A 25,056-nucleotide genomic window follows, 5' to 3' on the forward strand; every position below is an offset into this window, starting at 1 on the left:
GTGACCAGAAGCAGCAGCTGCCACTCTACCACACTTGCCCTTATGGCCTGGGCAGGTGGTTATTGAGACCTTCCTTCCCTGCTTCCCTGCGCACCCAGCCCACCCCGCCATGGTTTATTCTCAACCGAGCAGCCTGGGGACACTTTTCAAAACGTGCAGATCAGGGGCACCTGAGTGGCTCAGTGGGTTAAGCTGCAGCCTTTGGCTCAGGTCATGATCTCAGGGTCCTGGGATCGTCCCGCATAGGGGGCTCTGCTCAGCAGGGAGCCTGCTTCCCTCTCTCTCTCTCTCTCTCTGCCTGCCTCTCTGTCTACTTGTGATTCTCTCTCTCTCTCTCTCTGTCAATTAAATAAATAAATAAAAATCTTAAAAAACAAAACAAAACAAAAACGTGTAAATCAAATTGTTCCTTCTTTGTTCAAAACTCTCCAGTGGTTTCCCATTGAGAGTGAAATTGTCCCGTGCCTGCTTCTGCTTAATTCTTTCACAGTTCCTGCCTGAAGTGTAAATGGTAAGCTTCCACTTAGATCCATGTTGCTTATAACACGGGTTTTCTCTTCTCACTGTGAAATGTCAGCAGAGGAAGAATCAGGACTTTGCTTCCAGATAGCCATATTTGCTTTCCCTAACAGCTTTGCTTTAAAATCAGATCGTATGCATGTAGTGTCCCCTGGGTGGGGATTAGCCCCGGGACTTTGCGTGTGTGTGTGTGAGCTTTGTTGAACCATAGGTGAACAGGAGTGCCTTTATTTTTTATCTTTATTATTTTTTAAAGATTTTATTTATTCGACAGAGATCATAAGTAGGCAGAGAGGCAGGCAGAGGGGTGGGGGGGAAGCAGGCTCCCCACGGAGCAGAGAGCCCAATGTGGGGCTTGATCCCAGGACCCTGGGATCATGACCTGAGCGGAAGGCAGAGGCTTTAACCCACTGAGCTACCCAGGCGCCCCACGAATCCCTTTATTGGTCCTTTACACTAGTACGTCAGGTTTTGTAGAGCTAAATAACGGCAAGGACTCTTGTCTTGCAAGAAAGGAGCAATGTTAGAACTGGCTCAGATGCGGGAACCAAAGAGGGTTTGCAGTTTTGTTTAGGTGACAGAAATAATGATGACTTGCACACCAGTGTGACATTTTGATGAGTTGAATCTTGTGACTGGCCTAGGACTAGATTAACTTGTAGGAAATCTCTCTGTTTGAAAACCACTGTTCACTTGTACGGAGGGTCCTGGTCAACATAGAATTCTGCGTTCTATATCCTGTAAACCCCAAGAGATGTGGGTGAATACTGAAACCACCATAGATGGTACATTGATTCTAAGTGGTCGGTGAGCCCCATTGACTGTGTTTCCTGGTACTGCAGTATTGATAAGAAAGCGAATTGAGAATGGACTCTTACTGGTGCATTTAGAAAGTCTGTCCTCCCATTTTCTGTGGAATTACTGAAGTCACGATGACCATTGAGTTACTAAACACCAGTACTCAGGTTTGCTGGAATTCCTTTTGAGATCTGGATGCAAGATGAGCTAGCTGTTCCCTCTTGTTGAGCTTGTCCTGGGTGGGGACAATTGAGAGTTGTGGGGGAATTACAGCCTACAAGGTAAGTTGGGTGGATTATAAAGGAATTTTTGTAGCCCACGCTAAGAAATTTGGAAATTTTCTCTGTAGGAGCCATGGATGGCTTTGGTGTAGGGGAAGGAGTGACATGGGTTAATAATTTGACAGAGTAACTCATGTCCTTCTTTTGTTGGTGTTTTTTTTTCTTTTTTCTTTTAAGAGAAAAACTGGGGGGGGGGCGGTGGGACTAGGGATTGGTTTGTTGCAGTCACTTTGGAAGGTTTCCTCTGTAAGAAGGGAGAGGAGAGTGTGTCTTAAGACTATCCGAGGCCTAGAAGGGCAAATACCATCCTACCCGGATTTAGGGAGTGGAGGGGAATGAGAATGTGCCAAGTCCTGCTTTAGGATTTCAGATCGTGGGTAGCCAGGAAGTGTGCAGGAGGGATAATTGAGGTAGAATCCCACAAGGAGGTGGGGGCAGGGGAGAGGAGAGAGGAGATTGTCAAGAAAATGCATTAGTCGTCATGGGTATTAAGATCATTACAGATTGGGAAGGGCAGAAAAATCCTGGTTAAAAGGGGTTGGGAACAGGAAATGGGAAAGCCGGGGGCGGGGGTGGGGGGAAGGGGTGGGCCTCAGGTTTCCAGTAGAAAAGCTTGCTTTAGATTTGGCAATGACCTTGCTTTCCATGGCAGTGAGAACCATTTTCCTCAGCAGGGCGGGAGTCTAACCCACCGCAAGGCTGATGTGCACCTGTGTTTCTCAGTGTGTGGTCCCCGGGCTGACAGTGTCTGCATTGCCTGGGAGTGACTTGGAGGTGGGGTCTACCATGGGGCCGGTTGTCCATCCTTGTGGAGGTTTCTCGTGGATGCTAGAGTTGGCTGTCACTCTTCTACAGGTGGGGAAACCGAGTTCTAGAATTGAGGTCCCTCTTCCTTCGAGGCTACTGTCTTGTTTTCCATCTGTTTCCGAGTAAGCGTTCACTCCTAGGAAGTGGTTTCAAGAATGTAGTGTGTGCTAGACTCCTTGCTCCGTGCTAGGAGCACAAAGAAATGGGGCACACGGCAGGTACTCTGCACTCAACACGGACTAATCAGGGTGGGATCTATCTTAACACCCCTGTGCCTAAGGTTGGTCATTTGCAGGTGTTTGTGGGATAATACTTCATAGGTGGGTTGTAAAATGGGGAGGGGAATGTGTGCAAGAAACATGTAGGATGTGGCCTGCCACATAGCGGTCTCCGCTTCCCAGTGGTGCGAAGTGCTTATGGACGGGGGAGCAGGCGTGGAAATGGCTTCTGGAGACCTGTCCCTGTAATGGCAGGGTGCACAGCAGTTCCAGGTCGTTCCCTCTACTGAGGGCTGGGGGGAATGACAAAGGTGGAGATAGACTTCCTGGATGGGGGCACTGCCGAACCAGAGCCGGCACTCCTCAGCTAGCTGTTGCTGGAATCCCTAAAGCGTTCCCAGCAGCGTCCTAGGGCCTCAGGGAAGACCACAGAAGTGTGGAAGTTGCCCTGCCTCCCTCACCATGGCTCAGAGGCTCATAACCTTGACTGGTCCTGGCAGAAGGTGGGGAAGCGCTCGATCTCCGTGGTTTTGGTTATTCTGTCGGTGCTTGGAAACTGGTTGATGGAGGACTGGCTTTTGTGTCTAGTCCTAATCCTGGATTTTGAAGATTTTATTTATTTATTTTAGAGCATGTGCATGCCACGAAGGTGTGGGGAGTGCGAGAGTGAGAATCCCCAAGCTGAGCTCAGAGCCTGATGTGGGGCTTGATCCCAGGACCCTGAGGTCATGGCGTGGGCCCAAATCAGGAGTTGGGCGCTCAACCAGTTGGGCCACCCAGGCGTCCCTCCTGGAGCTTTTATTTTGTGGGCGATAGCTTAGAAAATGATTTGAAGGCCTACACAAGTGGTGTGTCTTTACGGGCTTCCTTTTGTAGCCTGAAGAGTCTTGTACTCTATCCCCAGATTTCCTCTCCGTACGTCCCCTGCAAAACGTGGTGGAGAGGAGCGCAGCCATTTTCCTGAGCATGGTCTGGGTATCTGTAATTCAGATTTAGACTTGGATTCTTGTGCGAAATATCTAATATTCCGGAGTCTTCTTGCTACGTATTTCCTGTACATATTTGGAAGAATGTCCGGGGTATGATGAAAATGCAGCAGGAGGTAGCACACAGTCTTTGAAACGCAGTTGGATGCTCTAGAACTGTGTTAGACGTGGGAGCTTCTGGTGATGATGGACACTTTCTGTAGGGAGACCGGGGCTGTTGAGCACTTGAAATGCGTCTAGTACAACTCAGAACATAATTTTTAATTGTAATGAAGTTAATCGTAATTCGCCACATGTAGCTGGTGCTGGCTTTGTTGGTTAGTGCCATTTGGGGAGTTTTGGGGGGAGGGGTGGGGGTGTATTCTTCACATTAAAAAGGCTTTAATGATGAAAAGATCCAGATTGGTTAGAATGCCGTTGGAAACCTACTCGTTACTGATGTATTCCCAAATGAAGTCCTTGTCTACTTGCCCCGTCTGCAGTGCTTTTGCCGAGTCTTCCTTAATTCTGCTTGGGTTTTCAAGGATGCCGGTCAAGCATTTCTTTGTAACTTGATCTATCTTTATTGCGTTCCCCCTTTCCCTACACTTGAAGGGTAGATGATCCGTCCAGATTCCTGCTGGATTCTTGGAGGTGCTCCTGCTGTGATCTTGGGCCTTTCTGAGGAAAGCACAAACTGTCTGGCAGGAGGGTGGACGGTTCCCCAACTGCACCGCTTAGCCGTGAACCTGGGGAAGTCCCAGCCCATGCTGCCGCTGTCTTGACAACAGCAGTGTGACACGCTCAGACGCAAAAGAGCTGACTTGGCAGCTGCCCAGTAGATTTTTATAAAGGCTCAGTTGGTGGCCGGAGAATCAGGCTGTCAGAGTTGTGTGTTATGCAATAAATCGTTTTCAGCAGAAGTTCTTAATCCAATTTCAGCTGTGGCTTTTTTTTTTTTTTTTTAAATAGGCGGTAATCAAAGATAAGTACACATTATTTAATGGGAGTTTGGAAGAAGTAAAAGTCTCCTTGCATAAGCATTTTCAGGCCGTTTACTTTATCCCAGGAAGCATGTCTGTCTGAGGAAAATGTGCTGCTGGAAGTGCTTTTTAATTTAAAGTCAAGGCAGAAGCAACATCCTTCACAAGTTCAGTAAGTCAGTGGTTTCCTGTCTGCTTGTCATCTTTCTAGATGTGAATATCCCCCTTTGATAGTGTCAGCACTGACCGTTGATCCATTTCATGGAATTTAAAAAAAAAAATGGATTCGCATCAGGTTGATTTAAAAAATGGGGATTTGTAATGGAGAAGACATTATTTTGTGAAAAGGGAAGAAATACTACTTTTTTTTTTGTTTTGTTTTTTCTTTATTTCTTTTTTACAAACCCTTGTGTCGAGGGCTGACTTTCAATAGATCGCAGCGAGGGAGCTGCTCTGCTACCTACAAAACCCCGACCCAGAAGCAGGTCGTCTAGGAATGGTTTAGCACCAGGTTCCCCAGGAACGTGCGTTGCGTGTTGGGCGAGGGGGCAGCCCCCTTCCCGGCCACGCCCCGTTTCCCAGGACAAGGGGCTCTCCGCACCGGTCCTGACGCGGGGTGGGGCACGCCATGCCACGCGGGGCGCCCGCAGCGGCCCGCCGGTGGGGACGGCGGGGGACCGGCTATCCGAGGCCATCCGAGGCCAACCGAGGCTCCGCGGCGCTGCGTATCGTTCTGCCTGGGCGGGATTCTGACTTAGAGGCGTTCAGTCATAATCCCACAGATGGTAGCTTCGCCCCATTGGGAAATACTATGTTTTAACCTGAGTTACACCACTCACATTTTTCAGTATTTTCTCATTTATTTTTGGCTCTGTAAATCCTTGTTTACTTGGAATCCTTGTCAAGAATCCAGACAGCCTCCCCTCCCCCAGTCCCACCCTACCCCCTAGGTAGGGGGATGCTTTCATTGTTCTGTTCTCACACTTGATGGAAGAGGCTGGCATTTCAGACAGCACATATTGTATTAAGTAGGTTGACTTAACAGGTATAGGCAGAACTTGTTCTGAAGAGAAAAGGCATTCATGGAGAGGATTCCAGTCGTGCTCCCTGGAATGAGGAAAGCGCTAAGTTTTTCTCCCCCGTCTCCCTCACGAACCCAGTCTTTCAAATTTTGTCTCGTTACTAGTCGGCTCTGTGCACCTGCCAAACCCCCTCCCCCCTCCCATTCTCCTCCTCTCCATGAAATGTGCTTATTTCTTGTTAATCCAACTTAGGGTCAGGTTGAGCATTGGAATTGGGCCATGGCATTCCTTTTCATTTTAAGAGGAGTAGAAAGTCACAGATTCCTCCATTCCCAGAGCCTTGGCAAGGTACATAGATGAGAGGCTGTACTCACATGCTGGTGCTGTTGGTGAACTTCCCCAGTGGCTTCCGGGGATCCAAACACAAAGTCATTCGTCTCAGCACTTGTATAAGCTACAATACAGAGGTTTCATGGTAGGAGAAGGCCTTCCTCCCTCCGGATCTGAACATTGTCTTTCTGTGCAATGCCCCCCACCCTTCCGCATCTGCTTGTTGAACTTACAGGAGGCTACGAAGAACATTTGATTTCCTGTACCCCCTCCCTATGGAAGCATGAGTGTTTTCTGGGCAATGTAATGCTATCTTTTTTCTTTTTTTAAAGATTTTATTTGATAGAGATAACAAGTAGGCAGGTAGGCAGGCAAAGAGAGAGGGGGAAGCAGGCTCCCTGCTGAGCAGAGAGCCCGATGCAGGGCTTGATCCCAGGACCCTGAGATCATGACCTGAGCCGAAGGCAGATGCTTCAGCCCACTGAGCCACCCAGGTGCCGCTGTAATGCCATCTTTAATTGTGCCTGTCCCAAGGGATTTCCCCTCCTTCCCTCACAAGTGACCTTTAAAATCTCAGTGGGGAGGTTCTGGGTTTCATTTTAAAACAGAGGTGTGTATCACACTGCATTCCTGGTACGTCTTAGATGTTGGCTTTATTTTTCTTGGTTGATGTGGTTAAAATGATCTCAAGTGTATTAGACCTTTTTTTATTAATGGATTCCTATTTGCTGAAAAGAACACCTAGTATAATTGGTTGGTTGACCTGTGTCCCAGCTTCCAACAGTAGTTCTTATTAATAGTGCCCATGGTTGGTATGATACATTACTTGGTCATTCTGCCTGTGATGTAACGTTTGCTGACAAGTGATAGGAAATTAAGCATCTTCCATTGGGTGGACCCTATTCATTTGTAAGTGGTTGTAATGTTAGAAAAGTTTGTTTTGTTGTATTTTTAAAATCAGAAACCTTTTGAACCCATGCTTTTCCATCCTTCTTTTCCCTCTCCTCAATCAAGATGACCTGAATTTGAAATCCTAACAGACACCGACAGATTGCATGAGGATGTCTTGAGGGGTGACCTTAGAATCCGTGTTCTTCAAATTACATGAGGTAGCTGCAGAGACCAATAAGAGAAAATCCCTCTCCCTCCTGTTCTTACTAATCTCCAGCGAGTGCTGTTCATGAGTGGTTCTGGTGGGTTTCTTTTTTAATTTTTAATTTTTTTCCATATATTTTCCATTCACCTCTTGAAATGAGTAATTTTAATTTTGCTTTCATTTAGGAGTTCATGTGAGTTACAGGTTTGACATTTTCTCTTTAAGAATGAATTTCTAGGGCTGCCTGGGTGGCTCAGTAGGTTAAGGCCTCTGCCTTAGGCTCAGGTTGTAGTCCTGGGATCGAGCAGCCCCGTGTCAGGCTCTCTGTTCGGCGGGGAGCCTGCTTCCCTCTTTCTCTCTCTCTGTAGGCCTCTCTGTCAAATAAATAAAATCTTTGCGGTGTGGGGGGGGAGAGAATGAATTTCCGAGTTTTTGAAACTTTGCTTTGGGTACCTGCCTCGTCCTGTGGACCCATTGACCACGCTTGCCAGTTCCAGGTTCTCTGCAGCTGCGTGACTTTGGGAAAGACATTGAAACTTACCTCTTTTAAAAAAATGAGTTTCGTGATTACTTTTTTCACCCCATTTTAAGCCAAAAGACTGTGGTAGCAAGCTTTTTAGTCTTTAACTGGACCTAGGTTTTGGAGGATTGTTAGTAGGTTCCGTCTGCCACAGGGAGGGCTCAGTACAGTGTATCTTCCCGTGCTGGCCGCACAACTCCATTTTCTTGCATGTCTGTTGCAAAACTTGGAGCGGCTTAGGGTTATGCTGTGCTCTTTTACTCTTAATAAAAAAGATTATGACCATAAGCATTCAAGTTTAATTCCTGACCAGCTGCCATTTTTGATAAGAGATTCTCCCGTTATTTCAAAGAATGGCAAACGTTTTTCAAATGAAAAGAAAAACCCTGTCACTTTTACTTTTTTAAAGGCCTTAATACTCAATTTTCCATCTGCCGAAGAAAGTGATTATTTTTTTTAGCAGTCAGAATAGCAAAGTGAATCTAGATCTGTGTGATGATTTTCCTGTTTTTTTCTTTTTCTTTTTTTTTAAACCCCTTCAGTGGATAGTCTACACATGGCAGTATTTACAAAGCATTTATTTTGGAGTTGGGGAAATAGAGGTTAAGAAATAAGGGGATGGGAATGAGGGAGGGTCCTTGATTGCACTTCCCAGGATAATTTGATGAAAATGTAAAAACCCTGGAGGTCTTATTGATGCCCCAATGGCAGTAGCTTTAAAAAAAAAAAAAAAATCTTTAAGGAAATGCAAAGAAAGAAAGGACACACACTCTGGGTGACTGAATTTCCATCAGAATTAAGCTGTTGGGTTTCTCTGACTGTGGCTACAGCTCCTCCTGGGCCCTCCTTTATTAAACTGACCAGTAAACCAGAATGGACTGGGTACTTGGTTCTGGGGAAGCATCCTGGGAGAAGTCCAGAAAGGATCTTTCCCTGTTCAGTGCCTCACTGTCAAATCTGGCAGGATTCCTTCGGATGAGGAGAGGGAGTCCCATGGCCTGACGCGGTCTAGGGAAGATCAGAGGAGATCATTAGGAATTTTGAGCACTGAGGCACGAGTAGACTATCGGACGATTCTGAAAATGATGATTTGGGAATGCATAATTGAATACAGAGGGTGCTGGGAAAAGGACACGCCAGAATCCTGGAGGATTCTAGAGGAGGAGGAATCTGTGTGGACGCGATGGGAGAGGAAAAGCCAATGGTCCAGATGTTTTGTGAAGGAATCGGTCAGAATTGAGCTTACACACACGGTAAGGGGCTGTGACTGGGTTGTCAGGTTTGGGTTCTAGGAAACCATGTGGATTTCTAGATTGGGGCCGGTTTTCTTGTGGGCACTAGGTGGTTGCAGGATGAGCTTTCCAGGACGATGAGAAGCTTACAGCTGAGAATGAGAGGGGTAGACTGTCCTTTCGGATTATCACTGTGGGGTGTGTTTTATGGGGGGTAGCGGTGACTTGAGTCCAGAAAACTGTAGGATTTCCTGCACTGCACTCCACTTAAAACACCCTGGGTATTGTAAGGTTAGGGACCGGCAGACCAGGTGTGGGTTAAGGTAGTGGGAAGAAGGTGAGCTTGAACTTGAGTCTCTTTTGTTACCCTGAAATACCTTTTGAACTCCGTATTGTATCAGGGAGGCCCTGTGTCGCTGGGATGTCAGTGGTCAAGGGGATTTCCTGGCCCCGTGCAGATATTGTTTAAATGGTTGATTAAATGAGCCCATTATTAGGGGCACCTGGGTGGCTCTGTCAGTTAAGCGCCTGCCTTTGGCTCAGGTCAGGATCCTGGGATCAAGCCCCATGTCTGTCTCCCTGCCCGGCGAGGAGGCTGCTTCTCCCTCTTCCTCTCCCCTGCTTGTGTTCTCTCTTGCGTGCTCTCTCTCTCTCTCAAAAAAAAAATTTTTTTTTTTAAAGAAAAAGAAAAGGATGAGACCATGCTTGAAGAAGGGTGGGGGAAACAAAAGGTAGTAAACTCTCAGATGTTGGCATTTGAAGTTGCCTGACCTGTTGAGAGTTCTCTCTGGGCTTTTCTTGGAGTGCTCAGCCCTTGGCTGTTCCGAACGACAGCTGAGGCTAGAGCGGAGTGCGTGTTGGACTTGAGGTACCTTCTTGTAGACCTTCCATGACCCCCCATCTTGGCTAGCTCTGTGTTACCACCTCGGGGGGTGCAGGCACCCCTATGTGTTCTGCGTCAGGCCTTCCACCGGGGAGGAGGCCAGGCCTCCCAGCATAGCGTAGGATGGTCCGTCTTGGCCCTGCAGCTGGGAAAAGCAGCTTAAGTTTTAATTTCGGAGTTATTACCCACCTATGGAGCTTTCTTGTGTCTTGTGTCAGTGTCAAGGGACGGGACAAAGCTTGACCAGTATTGTATGTTATAGAAAAGAGCTCTTGTGTACCCCCCCAAATTTGTTTTTTAATGTCTACAATTTGAAAGCCCATAATCTGGGTCATGGATTTGGCTCCCCTGTATTTAAAGTACTTTATAGATTTCATGAAGGCTCTCATGTCAGTGAACCCGAAACGCATCTTCTTTTGTGGGCGGCTTCTGCCCCCATGGTTTATGGTTTAACGAGACCACAATTGTAGGGGCAGGGCTGTCTTGTGTGGAGGCCCGATGTCAGAATGAAGGCACCAGTCTGAACACGACTCAGTAAATCATGGCAGGAACTTTACTTTGAAACCTATTTTCAGGTCTTATAATTTATAAACTGTAGGTATGTACGGAATAATAGTTTATAATCCCAGCCTCGTTCGAGGATGAGAATAGGGATCAGGTCCCCGTGAAGAGTGTTCTCTCCTGGGTGCTGGGAAAAGCTGGGGTTTCAGCCTCACTGTCTTCAGTATTATTAGGAGGAGCCAGTACTCTTTTGTTGGGGGAGCTGGTGGGACAGCGAATTCACCTTCTTTGTGCCTTTTGTGTGTTGTGTGCCTACGTCCTCTGATTAATTATTCAAGCTCCTCAGGTGGAGTCTGGTCAGAGGGCCTCCTTTTTCTGTTTGTGAACCATGTGATCGGAAGGTAGAGAGAGACTTGTACATGGTAGTGGTTCAGAGACCCCGTGGGCTTGTCCTGCCAGTGGAGGCAGGTGTCTGGTTTCTTTCAGCCTTTGGGTCCGGACCTTGACCCGCTCACCATGGCCTCTAGATCCCTCTTGCCTCTCTGGGGAGCACCCCCAGGAAGACAGGAGGCGCCTTCCCCCTTGGAGCCAATGGAAATCTCCGCTTGGCCGGTCTGCAGGAGTGGGAGGATGGCGTGGGCAAGGTGGAAATCCTAGTTGTTCTTTCCCAGGGCTCTCTTCCCCCTTATTACGGAAGACGGAAGCACGCTCTCCTGGGGAAAATCCTGGCAGCTTAACCGGAGTGCAGTTTCAAGTTATTTAGGGCTTTAGAGTCTCTGTGGTCGGATTTCTAAGAGGTAGTTTGTGTTTATGCAGAATTTAGGAACGTGCACTCTGGAAAAGCCCTCAGGTCATCTGGCCCCCCTGACCAAGTCCTGGGGAGGTTTCCCGGGACTTGCGGGCGGCAGGGAGGGTGAAATAGCTCTGTCTGCACTGCGCTGGCTGTTGGGGTGTAAGGCCTGAGCAGAAGGAACCCGAATATCCCCCTTCCCTTCCTGCTTTTACCTATGGTATTAACGTTCTCCTTATTCTCTGAAGGTCCCAAGAATCTGAGAAGCGCCTATCCTTCTAAGGTGAAAGGCTCTAAAATGCTTAAGTCTTGACTTGAGTGTGAACTTAAGGACCTCTTGCGTTTGCAGACAGTAGGCAGGTGCGCACAGGCGAGAACCTAGGGCTGTCCTTGGCCTTGTGTGAAGCAACACTTCAGATCTTACACACACCTTCTCGCTGGTTCCCTACAGCAGTCACCTCTCTGCTCAGATCCGGGATCCAACATTTCTGATTCCAGAGTGGGCTCTGACCTCCCTCTCCAGCTGGGGGGGCTCCCTCTCTTCCTTCTCTTGCTGCTCCTCGCCCCTGCTCTGTCCTTCTGCCTTTACCGCTGGAGTGGCTGGGAGGGGCGCCGGCGGCACTGGTGGCAGGCTAGCTCCTTGGATTTGCCCAGCCTGGCCCTCACGTGTTCGTTCCCAGCCTCTCTCAGGAGCGTGCACCGCATCTGATACCACAGACATAAGGGAGCCTCGCAAATTAGACCTTCAAGACCTATTATTAACCTGTGTGTATTTTTCTTTCCTCCCCCCACCTTCCCCTTTAAGTCACCCCTTCCCTTCCCTCCCAGACCTCCTACCGCTGCCCACCAGGATTCATGCCCCGTCTCCCACGTGCTCTCTTTCCTAATTAGGGCTCCTTTCTGTGACTGAGGGGTCAGTGGAGATCCCATTTCATTTCTAATGATTTAACGGTAAATTCTTGGCAGGCAGCACCAACCCCTGCCCCCCAGCAGCCGTTTCTGAAGGAGCCCAGCTCAGGGTCGAAAGGCAGGGCACCTTCTGGCATTGCTCTGCGGAACTCTGGAGGCACACTGGTTCCTCAGGCCTCCGCTTGTGAGTGCACAAAACGCCTCTTTCTGAATTTTGCCCAGAATATGTTAGTGTTACTGGTTAATGAGGGTATTTGGGCGCAGGGCTTGTAAAGAAAGCGAGGTGCTTGGCTCCCTTCCAATACCCTTCGGCTTTTTGCTAGGAGCAGTGCTGGAACCATGACCGCAGGATGGAATTCTGGCCTCCAGAGCTGGGTCTTGGTCGCATGATCCTTGTTTAGATTTTTTTTTTAACTTTATTCAAACTCTTCGTATTTACTTGCCCACCTACTCCCCCCCCACCTTTTTTTTTTTTTTTTTTTTTTTTTTTTTTTTAGTGATTTCCCTTCTCCCTTTCTTCTGTTTCTCCAGGATGACAGTGATGGGATTCCATGGTCAGAAGAAAGGGTGGTACGTAAAGTCCTTTATTTGTCTCTGAAGGAGTTCAAGAATGCCCAGAAGAGGCAGCACGGGGAAGGCATTGCTGGGAGCCTGAAAACGGTGAATGGTGAGTTGCCTCTTTTGTTGGAATCGGATGGTATCTTTGGGCACGACCTTGTTTCTGAATCGGATGTGTTTCGGGCAGCTTGTGCTTCTCAGGTTAGGCCCCTAATGGCAGTTATTTCGGACATCCGACTGGGTTGATGGATTCATTTTTATGCTCTTTTATGTGTTGTGTAATATAATTGGCAAGATGCCTTAATTAGTCTGTTCCCTACAGATAAGATGGGGGCTGTGATCTGATTTCTGCTAGATCCTGGGTTGAAGGTAGAGTCTGCCTTACCGGTTTTTCTGTGGGTCTCTTGTCTTTCTCCTTGGATCTCGCCGCACCCTGGAGCTCCTGGTTCTTTTCCTGTTTGTGTAGGAAGTAGCTTGAGTCTGGTGGATGCACGCTGCCCTTCCTGCTCGCTGGCTCAGAGGCCTGCTGAGGACCTGCTTCCTTCCTTGCTTAGCAGGTCGGGCAGGTGGTTGCATGGCAGCAGGTAATAGATGGTGGCCTGGAATTCTGTGCGTCTGGGAGGGCAGCTGTGTTGCTACCCGAGGTCTTGCAGCCTGGAAGGAACCGTGCTCTTCTGAGTTTATAACACTGACTCTTTGTCATGGGCTTTTTAGGAGGACGGGCCAGAAACCAGCCACTGGAAACCATTTTAGAACATGCATTTGGTTACAGTCTGTGCTCGTTCAGGGGATGTGGCTGGGGTGCCTTCCGCAGTCTTCCTCGTTAGTCCTTTGGAATTCTAGATAAATGTGAATGAATGGACCATGTTCTGATTGGTACGTGGCTTGGAGCAAGGAGAGAGACACGGGAAAGGTGGTTGTTCTTTTTTTAATGTCTCTGCTCTGGTCCGTGGAGTGACAGCGTCGGGACACGTGGGCTACTTGAGAGCTGGCCAGGGTCCAGCAGCCACGTTCACCTCAGGTGTCCACTGTCCTTCCAGTTGGCTTCATTGTAAGGTGGGTTGTCTGGGGGAGCCTCTTTTTTAATGATTTTATTTATTTATTTGACATAGAGAGAGAGATGGCAAGAGAGGGAAGATAAGTGGGGGTGGGTGGGGTGGTAGAGGGAGAAGCAGGCTTCCTGCCAAGCAGGGAGCCTGATGCGGGGCTCGCTCCCAGGACCCTGGGATCATGACCTGAGCCCAAGGTAGATGCTTAATGACTGAGCCCCCCAGGCACCCCTTGAGGAGTCTCTTGTTGGGAGCAGTGCCCACACAGGTGGGACCCGTGTGAAGCCTTGGCTGGGTTTCCAGGGACACCCTCCCTGGACTAAACCTGGGCTTGCCCTGCCACCTACCCAGGGCCTGTCTCTTTCCTGTTTCTATGTGAATTAAAGCTTCTGGAAGTTGGAGTCCACATGTATATGGGAAGGCACCCACCCCTCATATATATATATATTTTTTTTTTCCCTTTTTTTGTTCATATATATATATATATATATATATATTTTTTTTTTCCTTTTTTTGTTCCCCCCACCTACGCAGAAGCACAATTAGTAGAATCTGTTGCCACCAGTCTAGAATCTGGCCCTTTGTGTGACGTGATTGTTCCTGGTGTCCTTGCTTCATGTTGAACGTATTCATGTTGAACGTAGTGTCTGGCTTTTTACGTGTTTGAGGGGAGTGTGGCCCAGGAGAGTCTCCTTCTACCCTGAAAGTTACAGCAGAGCAGGGACAGCTGGGGGTTAGAGGTCACTGTCGTGAAAAGGCATAATCTCATTCTGCTGTGTACATCATGTGGTACAGCCATAGTGGTTTTAGAATCTTAACAACAAACATCAACCCATTTGAGGGGGAAAAAAAAATCCACTTTTAGGACAAGTTTGACAGGTGTCCAGGATTAAGTAAAGGTGGGATTTAGGTAAAAGAACAAAAACTAAAGCCCTTCTAGAGGTCTTCCAGGCACTGCCAGCCTCATGGAGCAAAGGTAGCTCTCGTTTTTAACTGGCCTCGTTGAGGGCTTGACAGTGCCCAGGAAGGAGTTCTAAGAAAACTGGCAAAGACTGCCCTGCTGGGGGTCGTTAGAGACTTTAAAGAATTCTTGTATCAGTTTCATAAAGAAAAGGGGTTTTTGTTGTGGTAGTTTGTATTTCATGCTGATGAAGACCGGCTTGTCGTTTTCCTGCCTAGTGTTCCGTCCGGAGACACCAAGGCCTGCCTGCCTCTCTCTCTCTCGGCTGCGGGATGGCTGTGAAGATGCCCGTTTCTGTTTCCTGTTGGTGTCCACGCAGCCACCTGTCCAGAGTCCACGTTTGTCATTCTGTGTCGTGGATTTCCGTAGCACTTCTAAATAAGCCCCTCTGGTTGTAAGAAGAATGTTCTCAGAGGCCACAAACAGGTTGAAGTGTGCTTTCTCACTGGGGGCCTGCCGGAGAGATCGGGAACAGCATTGCTCACTCGCTGGAGAATAGCTCCTTCTCTGGAGGTCCCTGGACCTCAGCAGTGCACACTCAGGGCGCACGATCCAGAGACAGTGGAAGGCAGTGGAGCATCCCAGGCTGTTGGTGGCTGAGGTTGGGGGTAGGAAGGTTGCAAGCAGTGGTGTGTGTGTGTGTGTGTGTGTGTGCGCGTGCGCGCGTGTGCCTGTGAATGTGTCACTTGTTCAGCGGATACTTCATAAACCTCATTCCCATACTGCGCAGTGGAAGGACCTCATCCTGAGCTGGACATCACAGCACCCTATTTTGGGGTTTTTCACTGTCGGGCAAATGAAGGTAGGTTAGTGGGGGGAGAGCCGTTTTCACAGCCCTGCCAGGCGAAATGTTTCCTTTTTTGTTTTGTTTGTTTCAGTTCATCACAGAACCACCTGAGGTTCCCTTGTAAACGCTGAAATCCATTGGTCCTGTGTTAATGGTCACAGGAGGAATCTGTCTCGTGGTGGAGTTTTGAAGCTCTGCCCAGTACAGAGCTCTTGCTCTAGGACACAGGGAAGGAAGCTGACCAGACAGGGGTTGTAGGGGGTCCATGTGCCCAGAACCAGGGTGGGGTCACTACTGCCCTGTGCCATCATCCGTCTCATCCCCCCACCCCCCACCCCATGCTTTGCAGCTTGGGGACCTTGGGTGGTGACCTACCTCTGAGGCCCCTGGTGTGTTCAGCTGTAAGCTGAAGAGTGTCCTTGCAGGGCTTTGGGAGTGCTCTGTGTGGTAGTGACTTTCCCAAGGTCACACAGCTGTCAACTGTGCTGTAGCAGAACTGGAGTTAGAGCTCACGTCCTGGAACTCTGGATCTAGCACTCATTTAAGGAGGCAGAAGCGGTGAAAATGACCCCGTATCTTTGCAGCACTGGTATTGAAAACAAGGCGTAAGATCCCCCCACGCCCATGTCACTTTTCTGAGCTGTTTCTGGGTTATTCGTCCTCCCAGTGTTTCCTGGGGAAAATTCGGTCTTCAAATAATACGCTGTGTTGACCATAGGAGGAGCTTGATGGAACTTTTCCTCTAATTTGAGAATGAATTGACATCACTTCCTCTAAATACTTGGCCCACGAGGATGATGAAGCGTGTGAGGGATCGGGTGTCCGGGAACCTGGCGTAAAAGGCGGCAGTTTTTATCTGAGTGGCTGAACTCTGCTGTCCCATTTTCTCTGGGTCTCGGGTCGTCGTAATAACCCAGCCAGACAGGAGACTATGGGGGGAGCTCATAGTTTATATCATGAAATCCATGTTGGCCATCTGTCTTGCAGGGAATGAGGTTGTGGTTTGGTTGTTGTTGTTTTCTGTTTGTTTTTGATCCTAGTAGAGGTAGTGAATGTGAATCTTGAACAGCCTCACGGATCATCCGTGTGGAGGGACTGAAACCCTCTACTGGGTTGGTTGGTTAGAGCGGGGGGGGGAGGTGGGGTTCAGATTTTTGCTGATTGCGAGAGCCTTCTGTCTGCTTCCTGTTGTAGATAATGCCACTCTGGCTGTAACAAATTTGACAAAAGCTTCGGGAACGGCTGGCAGAGGCTGAGGCCTCGGCCACTCTTTGAGGGCCCTTGGCCCGCCGGGGCTGAAATTAGGGACATTTAAATAATAACATGCTACACAAATGAGTACACATAATTACACAGTAAGAGAGGGGGAGCTATTAGCTGTATTTGGAGTTTCATTTGCTTCCTATAAATGTCATCTGAGATCGAGCAAGGCCTCTGGCCAGCCGAAGAGCCTTGAGTGGATTTGAGGGACCCGGGCTCCTCTTCCTTGCAGCCTTGCGGTGGTCCTGGTGGCCCGTCGGTACTGAGCACCCACTACTGACTCCCCACCGATCCCGGCACTCGGTCCGCATCTCAGTCGTTGTAATCTCCTGAGCAGACCGTTCTGTGGATGAGGATGTGGTATAGTAGCAAGGATTCATTGTTGGCCTGCACCGGTGGTCCTGGCAGCCGTTGCTTTCTGCGCCACGCATCTGATAAGAAAGAAGTAAAGATAGGATTCCAAAAATAAGAATTTGGAGGACACTTTTTCTAAAAGGTGTTTCTTTTGAAAGAGATAATGTGTGATGCTGTGCTGGGGAAGGAGGCTTCCGGGGTGGGGTGGGTGTGTGAGTGTGAATGTGGGCCTCTGTCATGCATGTCATTGATCGAGGGAATCCAAAGATGGCGCCTGTCCTACTTGCTCACCCTCCTGGGGCCCGTCACTGGTACACAGACGCATCCATCTTCTTTCTTCACTGAGAGGTAGCGCTTTTTATTTTTTTTTAAATCTACTTATTAAAAAGATTCTTTATTTGATGGAGAAAGAGAGAATGAGCGCACAGTGGGCAGAGCAGCAGGAAGAGGGAGAGGGAGAAGCAGGCTCTCCGCTGAGCGGGGAGCCTGATACAGGGGCTCCGTCCAGAACTTTGAGATCATGACCCGAGCCGAAGATTGATGCTTAACCGACTGAACTACCCAGGTGCCCCAAACTTTGTATTTTTAATGCTGCTGCTGAACCACGGGGTTGGCAGTCCTTGAAGGGCCACTGGTCCTGGTGCCACACTGGAGGGGGATGGGCCTTTCTGGCAACCACTGCTGACTTGTAGTGAGGGGCCAAAGCTGGAGATGTGGATACAGGGGACAGCCCCCAAACCCCCTACATATAAACCTTCTTTGTTCTAAGGACTAGAATCTCCAGCTCCTTGAAAATCTTAAAGATTCCCGATGTGTTGATTGTGAAATGAAACTTGGTCCCAACTCTTGCAGGGTCATTGTTCTGCATAAAATAAAGATGTTTTGTGAGCCCAAATAAAAAGTCCGAGCACATCGTCCCACGGATGGCACTTGATGTACGCGGCTGTATTTGAAAAGATGGTCATGGGCCTATGGGTGCCTTCTGTCAGCTGACGGGGGACACCTCTCCTGTCGGCTCTGGGCCCGCGGTGTTCGCCTGCAGTGTTCACATCCAGCTTTTTCAATGGGAGAGACTGTTCTTTGGGTGTTTGCTTGTTTCCTCCTAGAGAAAGTGGCTTACCCCACCGCCCGTGTGTCTGCCTCCGTGTCCTCTGTAAGCTGTGGGCACTGCGGGCTCACGCTGCCCTCATGCAGCTGCTGCGGGTTGGGTTTCTGGAACTCTCCATCCTGAGACCCTTCTTCCTTCTGTTCCTACCCCCTTCACGAGTGAGACAGCATTCCATGGAAAAGCTGGGTGAGACGAAAGGTAAATACACTTCACTGAAAACAACTTAAATTTATTCTTTGTTTTTTTTAAAAAAAAAACAACAAAACTTTTTATCCTAGAAAATGATCGCATCAGAAAACTTGATGTCTTTCTCTGTGGCTTTGATGTGGTCCGTCCCGGACCTGAGTGGGACGCTCGGGGCATTTCTTGATCGTGCTTCTGTTTGGTTGACACTTGATCGTGTCTTTAGAACACAGACGGGTTTTGGGAGTCGTAAAACAGAACGCTGTTGCTCTTCTTTCCTGTCACTTTGTGCTGGAGGCCACCTTACCCCTCCAGCCTCCCAGCCCACTTCCTCTGTTAGCTCTGTCCTCATCCTTGCCAAATCTGGGCTGCTCTAAGAGGAGGGGCCTATGACAGGTAGGGGTGTTATGTGTGTGTGTGGGGTACAGCCTGGGGGTGGGGGTGGGCAGAGAAAGCATGTGTGCTCTCTCCTACCTGTCAGGGTTCTTAGACAAGCCCAGCTATGAGGGGTCCTGAGGGCAGGAGGATGGAGATCTGCTGTGATCTCCTTTTCTTATCTCTACGGGGACATCATTCTGGAACGTATCCCTCTTCATTATTTACTTCTCTCCTAGATGATTGCCATCAGTAAACAAAACATGTTATGGTTGCTCTCATGATAAAATAATCCCTCTACTGATCTTGCATATCGCTCCTGCTGTCATGTCTGTCTTTACGGCAAGTGCCTCAAAAGAAAATGTCTACCCAGGCTGTACCCTCTACTATCTATATTCATATTAATATCCTTTCCGCTTTCATTCTCCTTTGAATCCCAGGGATCAGTCCTCGATTAAGGCTTCATAATGACCTTGATTGCCAACTCAAAATTCCAGTCAATATAGCATTATTCGCCCCTTTGGCAGTATTTGACATGATCGAACCTGTCCTGAACTCCCCTTGCTTACTTGGCTTCTACACAGATTTCTTGGAAGGTCTCGTCAACACGAACTGTCCCAACATCAACTCTGTCTCCAACTGAGTCTGTCCTCTGCTCTGCCCATCTTCCCGTTGTCCATAAATGCCAGTTCCGTTTTTCTAGTTCCTTTGGCCTAAGCCTTGGAGTGATCTGTACTTCTGGTTTTTCTATACTTTGCATTCCTTCCTTTAGCAAAACCTGTTTGTTCTAAATTCACATCTTCCGAATCTGAGTTCACACTATTGCCACTAGCTGGAAACCTCTAGCTTGGGCTGGGATCCCTGATGCTCTTTGATCTCAGCTTCTGCCTTTTTGTCCCTCCAGGCAGCAGTCAGAATGTGGGCTTTCATAGTCCTTCATAAATGCAGATTAGCACATGCTCTGTTCCTGCAGTGTCTCCCTGTCTTGTAGTGTGATAGTTTAGCATCCTTACCCTGACCACAGGATGTGGGCCACAGTATCTGTCTAGTCTCACTGTCTCCCCTGGTTTGGCCTTTTTGCTGTTCGAAGTGCACCAGAATTTTTGTGTTTTATGTATTTTTTTTTTTTTTAAGGATTTTATTTATTAGAAAGTGGGAGAGAACACGAGTGGGGGAGGGGCAGGCGGTGAGGGGCAGAGAGAGGGAGGAGGGGAGGGAGGAAGGGAGGGAGGAGCCCAATGCTGGGCTCAATCCCGGGACCCTGGGATCATGACCTGAGCTTGAAGACAGAAGCCTAACCGACTGAGCCACCCAGGCACCCCAGTTTTTGTGCCCTTTTTTTTAAAAAAAAAAAAAAAAGAAAGCAGTTAATTTTTTGAGAGTGTGTGCAGGGGGAGAGGGAGAGAGAATCTGAAGCAGGCTCTGCTCAGTGCAGAGCCTGACTCGGGGCCCAGTTTCAGGATGAGATCATGACCAGACCCGAGATCAGGAGTCAGATGCTCGACTGTCTGAAGCACCCCAGCACCCAGAGCTTTTGTGCTTTCTCTGATCCTTCTGCTGACAGCTGTCTCCCTTTCTGATCCTTCTGCTGACAGCTGTCTCGCTTTAGAGAACCGCATGCTTCCTCCCTGCCCGTGTTTCAGGTGCCTGCTCAAACTCGGAGGTTGGAACTGGAGTGTCCCTCTTGAGCATCCTATCAAAAACGTTTTCTTGGTCTGTTACCCTTTCGCTCTTTACCTTGTAATACTTGTCTGCATAGAATTGACACTGCCTGACCTTGTATTCTTGTTGTTCACTAGTTCTGAGTTCTCTCCCTGCAGTAGATTGAAAGTCCATGCTGCGTGGACTCCTGGTGCTCTGTAGAGCATGTGCTGTGTGACACGGTGTGCAGACCGCTTTCTGCCCACCAGCTGCTCCCGCCTCCCCCTTCCAGCACCCTCTGCCTTGCTGGGGACCTGTTCCTGTCTGATCATTGGTTGAGTGTCCCACGTATGACTCCAGCTTTTAGTTTGGAAATACAGTCTGACAACTTCCCCTATGCTGTTTTCCCTGTCTCTGAAGCACATGTTTATTCATGGTTGTCATAAATTTATAAGTCTTAACCACCCTAAAGTTTCTTAGGATTGGATCACCCCGTACCTTACCTTTCCTTTCATTTTTCTTCCCTTTTTCCTTTCCTTTGCTTCTTCTTTCTTTCTTAAGATTAATTCATTTGGGAGAGAGCGAGTGAGAATGTGCACAGAGGAGGAAGGGGCAGAGGGGGAGAGTGTCCCAAGCAGATTTTGTACAAAGCGCGGAGCCTGACGTGGGGCTTGATCTCATGACCCGGAGTTCATGATCTGAGCTGAAACCAAGAGTTTGGTGCTTAGCAGAGTGAGCCACCCAGGCGCCCCCACCCCGCACCTTTTCTTAACGCTATTTCTAGTTTACCTATTCAGGTACAGGATACGTTGTTTAGTAGTTTAAGTTAAAATTGAGCTTATAAGAAATAAGTCATTCCTTCTAATCTCATAACATTTTCGTAATCTTTTGCTATCCTAATTTTGTGGGTTTGTGTCGTGGCTCTCAGATGTTAAGCGGCTTGCACAAGGCTACAGAACTAAGCGGTGTAATCAGGATTTGACCCCAGGACTCCTGACTCAGATCGTACCCCCTCACCCTTATTTTTATTTATTTTTTTTTAAAGATTTTATTTATTTATTTGACAGAGATCACAAGTAGGCAGAGAGAGAGGAGGAAGGAAGCAGGCTCCCTGCCGAGCCGGATGCGGGGCTTGATCCCATTACCCTGGGAACATGACCTGAGCCGAAGGCAGAGGCTTTAACCCACTGAGCCACCCAGGCACCCCCGCCACCCTTATTTTTGTAATTGAGGTAAACTGTAATGCTCTGCGAAATCATGCTTCTTACTTGTTTGATTTGATGGATTTCCAAATGCTCCTATACCCATGTGATAAGTGTTCTATTTTAGACTGAGGACTTTTCCATCAGCCCAGAAATGTTGGTCGTATACCTTTCCCTTTCCAAATGAGAGTATGGGTTCATTTTGGGGTTTGTCACCATAGCTGTCTTGATTATTTTTTTTTCTTTTTTTAACCTTTTATGATAACTGGGTTTGTGTTTTCCCAGAATGTACCAGAAGCCCTGGTTTTAGGTAAGCATGAATAAAAGACCTCCTACAGTTGGACATGGCCATGAATGACCTTTACCATCTCAAGGTGGCATTGGTGGAGCCAGATTCTTGGTCTTGAACTGGGCACGTTTTTGGTCCTGAGCTGTGTGCAAGTCTGGATCTAATGAGCGTTTGAACAGCTCTGCCTCTCCTCCTGCTTGGTGTTTCCCCCTCTGTGAGTGTTGAGAAATCACAGCCTTGGTTCAAGAATTCAGGAGGTTCTTGACACTGGGGTTCCAGACATGGCTTTTCCCCAAAGACAAGCTGAAGAGGCATCCCTAGGGCATATCCCTTCTCTGCTGATGTGTTTTCAGTTCCAGTGATTATTGTCTGGAGTCTGTGCGCTGCCCCATGGCCCTGAGGATGCAGATGTGGGGGGCAGCGTGGTCAAACGGCTGATTGCTGTTCATTTTTTTTTACAGCTGTGGCGAACGTCTGTGTATTAGTCAGCTCCTGCTGCCCTAAGAAAGTACCATAGTCTGGGTGGGGTGGTTTAGACAGAAATACATTTCTCCTTGTTCTGGAGGCTGGAGGTCCCGGATCTGGGGTGCCAGCCAGTCCTTCCTGATGAAGAATGGCTTCCTGGCCATATCCTCACTAGACTGAGAGTGGGGGACAGAGTGCGTAGGTGTCTCTTCCTCTCCTTATGAGAACACTGGTCCTAGTAGATTATTGTGTGTCGCGCCTTGCCCCCCTGGCGCCCCCCCCCTCCCCCCATTATGATGACCTCATTTACTTTTCTCACCTCCTTGCAGGCTCTGTCCAAATACGGTCACAGTGGGTTTTGGGGCTTCAACATAGGCATTTGGGGTGGGGCAGTCTTACTACCAATACTGGCACACGGGTAGGGCTCTGAGATACTTACAGTTTTATTTCATTTTAATTTTCGGTTAAGTTAATTTCCGTGTTCATCCGCAGCGTGTTTCCTTTTGTGCTTATGTGGGTACTGGAAGGGTTTCCTGGTATGCTGGGAACCCCTAAGAACTTGTTTGACCTTGGAGAAGTTACTGTTCCTCTCAGTTGGACGGAATTAAGCTTGGGTTTTTATTTATTACATGCCTGCCTTTTTGAGACCTCTTGCGTTTATCTAAATCCCATACTTCAGTGGGGATTGAAACAAGACTCCTGAGCTGCTGGAGGCCAAGAGCCCAAAGGAAGGGGCGGGTTATTTCAAAGGCTCCAGGGATCAGGGAGGGAGCAGGAATCGAGATGGCCCCAGAGGGATGTTTCTGTTTTCAGTGTGGGAAAAATCATGGCCTTACTGGAGGTTGATGTGTCTTGTTTGTTATACACAAATTCATTTTATTTGTATTTTATACACGGATTCAATTTACTTTTATATGCTGTGAGTGTAATTTAGGGCAAGGCTTTCCAATTGGTTTTACTTCTCAACTTGTATAGGAAGGGGAAGAGCCTGGGGGGGTCCCCAGACAGGGCTGCCCTCCGCCCAAGTGGAGGATTGTTCCGGCATGGAGTTTATCTGTGTGCAGGCCGGCAAATGCTCATGTCCCTGACCTCTTCCTTACCTGGAGATAGTGGGGATAGGTGCTTTGGGCCACGCTGTGATTTGGGTTCTGGTGTGGATTGACGGAGCATTAAGGACGATCTGATCTACAGTGGCCTTAGTGCAGATTTGCTTTGCTCGTGAACTTCTTTGATCCCATTTCCCCCAACTTTAGAGGGCCTCTTACCTTGCTTTTGGAAATAACCCGTTATTACTTGAGCCACGTCAAATGTTCAGTATCCCGTATGGCATATCCTTAAAGCCAGAAGGGTGATAACTGGGTATGCTTTTGGGAAATTACCCTACAACCCATAAATTCCTTAATTTATAGTTTGTTACTCAAGCTCTCCTGCGGTCAGATCTCCTCTGTCCTTCCAGCTTTCTCTGTAGTCTTTAGGGGGACTTCTGCAGAGCCCCAAAACTAGCTTCCTCATGATTTCTTCTGGAAGACTCTAAAACTGTACATGTGTCTCTTGTGTGGAGCTTTCGGGTCCGTGAGGGAACTCAGAGCTGTTTTATAACCTTAGACCTGCCCGTCAAGGACCAGAGTGTCCAGTATCAATATCTGTCCAGTCTGTCCGCCAGGCTGTCTCCGTGTTCCTGGAGCTTTGGGGCTCCTCAGGCCCAGTGCCCCCGTTCCTCCTTTCTCCTGTTCCTGATCTTTCACTAGTGCTCTTTGTTCATTCATGCTTTGGAGCTGCTGATTTCAGTTCTGCGCACAGGGGCCTCTTCCTATGTCACCTGCCCCTCCAGTGGCTTTTGGGTCCATCCCTTCACTGCCTTCCTGTTAACCTTTGGTGGGTAGGTGGGCCTCCTGATGGGGTATGTGACACCTGGTCTTGGTGACTGGGAAAGACCTCTGTACCTGAGGGACTCCCCCCCCCCCCCCCGCATCAGCTCTTGGTGCTGCCTCAAATGGCAGTTTCCTTCCAGTTTTCCAACAGCTTTGAATGATTTCCGTTGCATTTCAACGCATGAAGGCAGCTCAGAGTCTCCCTTTGGAAACATGTTTTAAAAAGTTCTGATACCTTCGCCCTACTGGGCTTGCAGTATTTATGAAGGAGTGTGAATCTAGAAGGTCAGCGACTCCTCTCCAGACAGGAGTAGGGCAGGTGACACCACCCCCCTCCCCCACCGCCCAGTGGAAATGGTACACATACACTTACCGCCTTGGCATGCAGGAGGCCTGGTGATTTCTGGAGGGATCTGCATTGCAAATTGCTTAGCCTGGACCAGAGCTGCTTTACCCTGTCCTCACTCAGCAGTTTACCCAACTTCAGACCAGTGTTATTTGAAAAGGGCCTTTCCAGTTTACTCAGTTGGAAAGTGTTACAGAGTTTTAAAGGGTGAGCTGGAAGGCTCTCAGCTGGCAGTTTCTGACTCCCTCAGAGGAAAATATTGGCAAACTCTCCACTCTGTGCCTGAACTCTTCTTATGAATTGAGAAGCCAAGAGTTAGGAAGCCATCACAAAGGGCCGGTTTGAACCACGGTGGGGGATATGAATCCTTAACCACGCTAATACGTGGGCAGTTTTCTGTCCCCCCCATCTTGTGATGTTAATATTCCTGCCACTGAAAATAGAATATCCAGTGACTGTATTCCTTCCCCGCCCCCTCCCCCCGGCCTCCCTTCTCTCTAGAAGATAGGTGCACATGGCTTTTATCTCCTCCCCTCCTTTATAATTTCAGACAAGTGTTGGGCTGATTGATTCAACAGGTGTAACTCCCACCATGAAAGAAAGTTGCCTTTTTCAATTTTTCCCCCCATTTTTGGGCTTTTCCCCCCATGGTTTGAGGCGACAAGGTGCTGAGATCAGAAGCAGGAGCTTGCCATTGATTGATGACCCTGTTTGTTACCATCTGTCTGCCTCGCACTTCAAGCTGTAGATGGA

General features: G+C 48.4%; 1 protein-coding gene across 2 annotated transcripts in view; it reads left to right on the forward strand.

The window, feature by feature from the left end:
* JARID2 (jumonji and AT-rich interaction domain containing 2) overlaps positions 1-25,056 on the forward strand; it is a 259,997-nt gene that overhangs the window by 108,947 nt on the left and 125,994 nt on the right. The window contains exon 2 of one of the 2 annotated variants that reach the window (XM_044259295.1): positions 12,386-12,521. In XM_044259295.1, coding sequence (XP_044115230.1) covers positions 12,386-12,521 — 136 coding nt within the window. Of the gene's footprint in view, positions 1-12,385; positions 12,522-25,056 lie in introns of those variants that run through there. The other variant, XM_044259321.1, reaches the window with a different exon arrangement.

This window comes from Neovison vison, chromosome 1, assembly GCF_020171115.1.
Source record: "Neovison vison isolate M4711 chromosome 1, ASM_NN_V1, whole genome shotgun sequence".
NCBI lineage: Eukaryota > Metazoa > Chordata > Mammalia > Carnivora > Mustelidae > Neogale > Neogale vison.